The sequence below is a fragment of the Poecilia mexicana genome, unplaced genomic scaffold (genome assembly GCF_051168715.1).
Source record: "Poecilia mexicana isolate PSO_F unplaced genomic scaffold, ASM5116871v1 scaffold_2, whole genome shotgun sequence".
NCBI classification, from domain to species: Eukaryota; Metazoa; Chordata; class Actinopteri; order Cyprinodontiformes; family Poeciliidae; genus Poecilia; species Poecilia mexicana.
In genome coordinates this window covers 15,434,003-15,443,160 of record NW_028263371.1, presented here as the reverse complement: position 1 = coordinate 15,443,160, position 9,158 = coordinate 15,434,003, and the positions used below count along the sequence as shown (strand labels likewise).

The window sequence follows — 9,158 nt, the reverse complement described above, 5'->3', positions numbered from 1 at the left end:
ATTTTTTATTTTTTTTTTTTGCCCAATTAGAACTTGTAAAATATATTTTAATACAAACCAAAAACAACATGATTCATTTCTGGTGTTGAACTTAATAATCCTTATGTTTTATACGTATAATATTTTTAAAATAATTCTACCACTTTGTTTCCAAGAAGAAATTATTTTTTGAATTTCAGCAAGTCGATATGTGGCTACTTAATAGTAACTCAGTCGTGAAGTGGAGGAATGCTTTCTCTCTGCTTTTGCATGTGATCTAGTTCAATCTCTTTTTACATTCTACTGCTTCTAATTTTGTTCCCTCCGTCTTATTTTTCTATTTTTTGTAACCTTGTTTACTCCGTCGATTTTTTTTCTTTTGCTTCAAAAATTGAACAATTTGATCCGCTGCCTTGTCATTTTGTGAACTTTTCAGTAACTTTTCCGCCACAGTTTCATGAAACAGAACATGAACATCCAAGTCAACATTTTTGATTGTTTCAGACCAATTTGTCCCAGCAGTGGAGTAGTCAGGATCTCTGGTGTGATGCATCAAAACCAGGATGATACCTTTATCACCTGTTGAAACAAAAGAGAAATGCTCAACGTTTGAATTCGACACGACTAGAACAGACTTTTCAAGAAACGAAAAACATACCGTACTACAACTTAGTGTCAATACAAAGTTTGATAAAATACGATTGATTATTTTTTGTAAAAAATTAAATGCATACCTTTCATTTTGTCCAAAGCTGCTTCCACATCTGAGCCAACACGGGATGTGATGGGACAATAAACAATGTGGCCTTTATATATGTTGCTGATTTTTCCCTTGAGCTTCTTCTTAACTTGTTTCTTAAAAGCTTTATCTGCCCCAAAGGTTTCACCTGTTTTGACATACTAAATACACAGTTAAACAACAAAGGGACAATTACCATATAAAATAATGTCAACAATGGGATTTCAACAAGACGTGATTGGAGGAGAAAGAACAATGTCGTGTCTCTGCTTGTTTTACATCTGTTACCTCAGGCTCCTATTTCTTACATTTTATCATAGGTGCATTTTGTTGCCCTTACCTGCGCTTTTTCTGAAAAATAAAACAGTATGAAAAGTAAATAATTATATAATTATTCAGTGTCAGTTTGGTATTAATATGAGCAGAGATGATCACTCACTCAGCTCATTCCCCATCTTGTGGTTCCCTACAAATAAACATTAATGTTAATGGTTCCATCCATCTTTCCATTTTAGTGTTTTTAGAAGTACAGCAGCTGGCAAAAGTACTCCTTGAACTTTTCCATGTTTTGATACATGACAACCACAAACATAAATATATTTGTTCATAAACATATTTAATTGTACTTTACTGTGGAAGATGATGTGGTGTACAATTGTGCAGTAGAAAGAAAAGTATACATGATTCAAAATAATTTTTAAAAATAAAAAACTGAAAAGCACAAATGTAATTCACTTTTACATTCAAATTTCAGCTTCGTAGAGAACTGGAATTAAAGAAGCTTGAAGTAGAGACTGCTATTAGGATGTGGGAGCTCGAGCTAAAGGCTGGTCCAGGCCTTCTAGTTGAGTCACAAGTAATTGGATATCCTGCCTTTGAAGTAATAAAAAGCATTCCCCTGGACCCGTTTTTTGTTATTCTGAGGTTGAAAGCTACTTTGGAGCTTTTGAAAGGATTGCCTTGGCATTAAACTGGCCCTGAGAGTTGTGGGCAATACTGGTGCAGTGTAAACTAACTGGTAAAGCTCAGGAAGTCTGTGCTTCACTTTCTGTGGAAGAAGGTTTATCATATGAGACACTTAAAACTGCAGTCTTGTGGGTATGAATTGGTGTCAGAGGTTTATAGGCAGAGTTTTTGAGCTCTTAGAAGGACCATGACCCAAACCCATGTTGACTTTGCACAGGATAAACGGTTGTTTTTTGATTGATGGTGTGCAGTATGTAAAATTAAAGACCAAGCTTCCCTCCGAGAATTAATCTTGCTTGAGGAATTTAAAAACTGTGTAAGTGAAAAGGTTACCACTTACTTGAATGAACAAAAAGTCAACACCTTATAGCAGACTGCTGTTTTGGCTGAGTTTTCTTTGACACACACGTTGACTTTTGGAAAGCGTGATCTTTTTTTCCATAATCAACCTTCTCAGGTTGACATTGTATCAGCTTCTGGTCCTCGTCCATCTTCATCTAGCTTGAAAGCTGAAAGGAAGTGTTTTTTTATATTCTAAGTCTGGGCACCTGATTCCTGACTGTGAATTGTACCAATGTAAACAACAGGGGATTTCATCTAAAGAATCAAAAGGAGTGGGACTAATTCAAACAGCCACTGATCATCCCCTGGGAAAGCCATTTGTTAAAACTGATCATCCTGATGAAGTTTTAAACCTTTCATTTTTTATGGTTTTGTGTCTCTTATAGGTGAACCTGAAGATCAGCAACCAGTAAAAGTGCTGAGGGAAACCGGTCGTTCACAATCCTTAATCTTGAGCAACGAGTTACCTTTTGATGAGAGGTCAGCTTGTGATGCAGGTACCATTGTGAGAGGTGTTGGGATGAGTTATTTACCTGCCCCTCTTCATCACGTTCATGTAAAAACACCATTGGTTTCAGGAGTCTTTCCAGTGGCTGTGCTCCCCTGTTTTCCCATTGATGGTGTGCAGTTTATAATGGGAAATGATGTAGCAGGAGGGAAAGTTTACCCAGCACTGAAAGTAGTGAATACTCCCATGCCTCATTTAGAGCCATTTTCCAGAAGTATTCACAGTTGGTGTGCTGACTAGAGCTGAAGCATGCAAGAATGAGCAAGATATTAACCTTTCTGACACACTGTTTATGTCAGTTACAGCTGAGGATGGGGGATTGCCAGTTGAAGCAAAGGAAGTCAGTAGGGAAAAGGGGTTCCCTGACATAGCATCACTACCTGTGACTCGAGAAGCGCTTATTAAAGCACAGACATCTGATCCAATGCTACTAAAATGCATTTTGGAGTCAGACAATGTCAAAGAGAGGAAACGACACTCCTTCTTTATTGACCATGGTGTCTTGATGCATAAATGGATATAAGATCTTGGTGATATGCCTGAAGAAGATTGGCAAACTCTTCACCATATTGTCATGCCGGTTGGTTATTGGGAGTATGTGCTCAAATTGGCTCTTGAACAGTTATGGTCTGGACATCTGGGTATTACTAAGACTTAAGCCCAGGTCTTGAAACACTTCTTTTGGCCAGGATTAAAAACAGATGTGGTTCGGTTCTGTCAAAGCTGTGTCACTTGTCAGGTGGTGGGTAAACTCAGCCCCGGCTCCAGACGAGTTTAGCAGCGGGGAGCATCGACTTATTTTGGGGGACCAAAATTAATTTGCATAGCCGAACACAGACACCAACATCGCTATCCTACAGGCTACTTGTTAACAAGCTTAATGTGCTGTATTGTTATTAGCTAGTCATCATTTAGCTAATTTTACCTGCATCCAACAACTTTACTCAACAGTCTTAGTTTGGGGGAAAAACTGTCAAAAGTTCTTTGCGTTTTGCTGATTTACTACCATGATTCTAACACAAACCTCCATATCTCTGCACAGCAGCAGGTCTCCGTTGCTGACGCACAGGTGTAAACCCAACGCGAGAGTTGTAGCGCTCATGTTGCGCTATGACGCTCGGAAAAACAGGTTATGACATGTTAACAACGGATTAAACAGTTTTAACTGTTGAAACAAGTGACAGAGGACACAGATATGGGAAGTGTGGAAGCCCCTATTGTATCAAATTGACAGAGTAATAACAGAGAGTTGGCCACTTTAAGGTAAAAACAACAAACAGCTTCCAGTCCAGGGGGAGCATGGCTGACTCTGTGGGTGGGCAACGCCTGGGTAAACTTAATCAAAAGGTTCCCCCCTCTCCACTGTGCCCAGTCCCAGCTATTGGTAAGGCATTTGAACATGTTATTCTTGACTGTGTAGGACCTTTGGCTAAAACTAAATCAGGAAATCATTTTTTGCTGACTATCATGTGCCTGTCTTCTCGCTTTCCTGAGGTAATCCCTCCCTGCCGAATTACAACTTCAGCAATTGTGAAGGCTTTGACTAAATTCTTTACCACGTTTGGTCTGCCAAAAGCAGTACAGACTGACCAGGGAACCAATTTCCTTTCCAGAGTGTTTAAACAAACGATACAAACACTGGGTATCACACACTCTGTAACCTCAGCTTACCACCCTGAGTCTCAAAGTGCACTTGAGAGGTGGAATCAAACTCTTAAATCCATGCTGAGCAAGGATTGCCATGAAACCGGACAAGATTGGGATGATTGTGTTCTTCATGCTCTTCATGCTCTTTGCAATTTGTGATGCAAAGCAAGAGTCTACTAGTTTCAGTCCAACTGAACTTGTTTTTGGTCATGACATGCATGGCCCATTGAAGGTACTAAAGGAACAATTTGAATGTGGTTCTTCCTCTCAACTCGGTGCTGCTAAGTTTGTTTCTAAGTGTACAGAGAAGATGCATAAAGCAACTTCTCTGGCTAAGGAGGCTCTTTCTGCAGCACAGCCTAAGACGAAGTTGAGTTTTGACAAGCATGCAATTCATCGACAGTTCCACCCGGGTGACAAAGTGTTGGTGGTGTTGCCCATTGTTGGTTCTAGTATGTCTGCTCATTTTTCTGGCGTTACATAGTTCAGAGCCAAGTGTCAGATTTAAATTACATCATTTCCACACCTGATTGCAGAAGAAAGACCCGATTGTGCCACATTAATATGTTGAAGCCCTATTATGATAGGAGAGCTGATGGGGCAGAAAAGCAAAGTCCTCCTATGTCTGTATTAATCTCCTGCTGTGTTTCTTGTGACATGTTAGAAGAAGGGTTGGTTTGGTCGCCAGAAGAGCACACAGGAAGTTTGGGGAATTATGACTTTCTTGCTGATAGCTCATCTGTTGTACTTGGCTCCAGCTCAGCAGGATGACTTATGTGCCCTGCTTCAAGGTTTGCCCTCTCTGTTTGGTGATGTTCCATCTATAACTTGTATGGCTGAACATGATATTGATATGGGTGCTGCAGTTCCAGTGAAGCATCATGCTTATTGCTGCTCTCTAAAGAAATGGAAACAGATGAAAAATTTGCAGAACAGACTGGCGAAGCCCAGCCACATTCCGTGGAGTTCTCCATGTTTGTTAACTGTGAAGGCTGATGGTACTTTACAATTTTGTACTGATTTTCGTAAAGTGAATGGTGTTACAGTGCCTGACTCTTTTCCTCTCCGTCGCATGGAAGACTGCATTGATATTGTTGGTCCCACTGCATTTATCACCAAATTGGATCTATTAAAGGGATATTGGCAAGTAACTTTAACCTTGAGATCCTCTAATATCTCTGCCTTTGTGACTTCTGACCAGTTCCTTGAGTATTCTGTCATGGCTTTTGGAATGGAAAATGCTCCTGCCACCTTCCAACGTCTTATGCAGATGGTATTGAGAGATTTTTCCCACTGTAAAGTATACCTTGATGATGTGGTCATCTTCTCTGATGACTGGGATGAGCATGTTTCCATCTTGAAAACTGTGTTTAAAAGGTTGCATGGAGCATCTCTAATGCTTAACCTTGCAAAATGTGAATTTGGAAAGGCCATGGTTACTTACCTTGGCAAGAAGGTTGGCCTTGGACAAATGCGTCCAGTGGAGGCTAAGATGGATGCGATACTGGCATATCCTGTCCCCTTAACAAGACATGATTTGAAATGTTTTCTAGGAATGGTGACGTTTCTACGATGTAACACCTGGCTTTATGATTAGGGTGGTGGTCCTGCTGGAAGGTGAACCTCCACCCCAGTCACCATGGGCCTGTAGGCTAATTGTCTGATCAGAGCTCTCCTTGTGCATCCTGTAAGTTTAGTTGGATCGCCCTGTCTTGTATGTTTACAGTTCTGCCATTTTCTTTCCATTTTTGGAATATGAATTGAACAGTGAGATGTTCAGAGTTTGGGAAATATTTCTCTAGCCTAAGCCTGCTTTAAACTTCTCCACAGTTTTCTCCCTAACCTGTCTGCTGTGTTCCTTGGACTTCATGCTGTTTGCTCCCTGATATTCTCTGAGCCTCTCAGGCATCACAGAGCAGCTGGATTTGTTCTAAGATTAGATTACACACAGCTGGACTCTGGTCATTAGTAGGCAATTTTTGAAGGTCGCACACAGAGATAAAGGGTCTGAATACTTTTGCACACTACATTTTCAGTTTTTTATTTTGAAAAAAATGATTTGAATTGTGTAATTTTCTTTCTACTTCACAAACGTGTAACACTGTGTGTCTGTCTTTCACATTAAATTCCAATTAAATATATTTATGTTTGTGGTTGTAACGTGACAGAATATGAAAATGTTCAAGGGGTATGGATACTTTTGCAAGCCGCTGTGTAACAGCATGCTTTAAGTCATGCTTTGCCTTATAATATTAAATAGAACAAGCTGAATATCAAGATACTGGAAAAGAAAACTACATTTACAATAGATTCAAGTGGAAAGTTTTTCAGACACACCCTCCAATAAGGTAGTAAGCAGGTCCAGGGGACTTTGGAGAGGTTGGTGCTCAAAGTTATAAAAGGGAACAAGATTTTAAAACATCTTTCAACCCACTACATATTAGGATGAATATCAACAACCCACATTCATCAAGAATCTAATATGGAATCGCATCATCCAACATCATCGTCATCAGATGGGGTCAATGCAAAGAAAGAGTAACCTATGTTTTACCTGATTGCTACAATGTTGCTGTGAGATTGCTGCTCCTGCTGCTGATAGTCCTGGAGGGCTGTGTCGATCTGAGACTCTACAACCCCTGGCAAAAAGTATGGAATCACCAGTGTTGGATGAGCACTCATTCAGACATTTCATGCTGTAAAACAAACTCGGATCAAAAACATGACACAATATTAAGGTCGTTCCAAAGTGCAACTTGTTGGCTTTCAGGAACACTCAAAGAAATGAAGAGAAAACATTGTGGAAGTCAGTGAATGATACTTTTATTGACCAAACACAGGGAAATAAATATGGAATCACTCAATTCTGAGGAAAAAAGTATGGAATCATGAAAAACACATAAACAAAAGACCATTCAAAATACATCACTAGTATTTAGTTGCACCATCTTTGGCTTTTATAACAGCTTTTAGTCTCTGAGGCATGGACTTGATGAGGGACAAACAGTATTTGGTGCCTACTCTCTTTGATAGCAGTTGCCAGATCAGCTTTGCTGGTTGGACCCTTCTTGTGGAACATTTTTTTCAATCTCCACCACAGGTTTTCTATTGGGTTGAGATCTGGACTATTTGCAGGCCATGACATCGACTGAATGTGTCTTTCTTCAAGGAATGCCTTCACTGTTTTTGCCCTATGGCACGATGCATTGTCATCTTGGAAAATTATTTCATCATCTCCAAACATCTGTTCAATTGAAGGGATGAGAAAACTGTCCAAAATGTCAATGTAAACTTGTGCATTGATAGAAGAATTAACCACAGTCATCTCCCCAGTGCCTTTGCCTGACATGCAGCCCCATATCATCAAGGACTGTGGAAATTTGGTTGTTTTCTTCAGGCAGGCCTCTTCATAAATCTCACTGGAACGGCACCAAACAAAAGTTCCAGCATCATCACCTTGTCCAATGCAGATTCTTGACTCATCACTGAAGACAACTTTCATCCAGTCATCCACAGTCCATGATTGCCTCTCCTTAGCCCATCGGAATCTTGTTCTTTTATGGTTAGGTGTCAATGCTGGTTTTCATTTAGCTTTCCTGTATTGAAATCCCACCTCCTTTAGGCGATTTCTTACGGTTCGGTCACATACATTGACTTCAGCTTCCTCCCATTTATGCTTCATCTGTTTAGTTGTACTTTTTTGGTTTTCAAGACAAATGACCTTTAGTTGTTTGTCTTGACGCTTTAATGTCTTTCTTGGTCTACCAGTACGCTTGGCTTTAACAACCATTCCATGCTGTTTGTGTTTGGACCATATCTTGGATACAGCTGACTGTGAACAGCCCACATCTTTAGCAACCATGCGTGAAGGGTTACCTTCTTCAAGAAGTTTCACAATCCTCTCTTTTGTTTCAAGGGACATTTCTCTTGTTGGAGTCATGGTTCTCGCCACTCCACTTCGTCCAGCAGCCCTCCAAGGTGTCATGACTGCAGGTGTTTTGAACTGCACACTAACGGGCACATCTAATCTGGGGCAGGTGTCCATTTAGGGAAAGGAAATAGACTGGGTGTGTCCTTTTTTCTACCTCCAATTTGAGTGATTCCATACTTTTTTCCTCAGAATTGAGTGATTCCATATTTATTTCCCTGTGTTTGGTCAATAAAAGTATCATTCACTGACTTCCACAATGTTTTCTCTTCATTTCTTTGAGTGTTCCTGAAAGCCAACAAGTTGCACTTTGGAACGACCTTAATATTGTATCATGTTTTTGATCCGAGTTTGTTTTACAGCATGAAATGTCTGAATGACTGCTCATCCAACACTGGTGATTCCATACTTTTTGCCAGGGGTTGTAGTTGCTTAAAAGACCACAGGACACATGGTAGTTCATGAAACAAGTTTTGGGAAGTACATTGTAAAATAATTTGAAATGCTGCGGTTTTTCACTCAATAAATCCTAATATCTGACTGGCTAACCTCCACAGGAACTCAAAATAGCTCAGAGGGGCTAGCTCTACTTCTCTATAGTTGGTCACTCTGAGAGCTTTAGATTTGTAAGGTGGAGAGAGAAAATAAACTGATGATATCTTTAGGCCATACTCATTAGATAAAACTGTGCTATAGGTCCACTATTACGAAAATTTCACTTTTTGCATGTCTCTGTCTTTCCATTTGGGTATCCAAGACAAAACAAAAATCCAAGACAGTACAAGAAAATAAATAAAAACGCCCAGCTATGTTTTCGGAATGAGTAAATGTTCTGCTGGAGTCTACAAAATGACCTGTTTCAATATGGAGTGAAAATAGTCTCAAAATATCTGTGCGTGCGTAAAAAGATTTGTGCGTGTGTAATACTCAATTTGTAAAACTTAAAAATAAAATAAACCTTCTCCTACACTTATACATGTTGAAAAAGTACACACAAATCACCTGGTATGCACACACAAAACTGCAGTTACACACAAATCCGGTTACGA

At 39.7% G+C, this 9,158-nt stretch overlaps 1 protein-coding gene across 1 annotated transcript; it reads right to left on the bottom strand.

Moving 5' to 3' along the window:
- Nucleotides 1-308: 308 nt before the first annotated feature.
- Nucleotides 309-5,529, bottom strand: LOC148160491 (uncharacterized). Its single transcript, XM_088003861.1, has 3 exons — nucleotides 5,488-5,529; nucleotides 714-879; nucleotides 309-558 (listed from the first exon to the last, which is right to left on the bottom strand). The coding sequence occupies exons 1-3, from the start codon at nucleotides 5,527-5,529 to the stop codon at nucleotides 317-319; spliced, it is 450 nt and encodes a 149-aa protein (XP_087859987.1). The 3' UTR covers nucleotides 309-316.
- Between the last annotated feature and the right edge of the window lie 3,629 nt (nucleotides 5,530-9,158).

Coding starts and splice junctions, on each gene's coding strand:
- LOC148160491 (XM_088003861.1), bottom strand. CDS start 5,529: ATGCTCATCCCAGTCATCAGAGAAGATGACCACATCATCAAG. Junction 880..5,487: donor AAGATGACCACATCATCAAG/GTATACTTTACA, acceptor CTGTGTATTTAG/TATGTCAAAACAGGTGAAAC. Junction 559..713: donor AGCTTTGGACAAAATGAAAG/GTATGCATTTAA, acceptor TTGTTTCAACAG/GTGATAAAGGTATCATCCTG.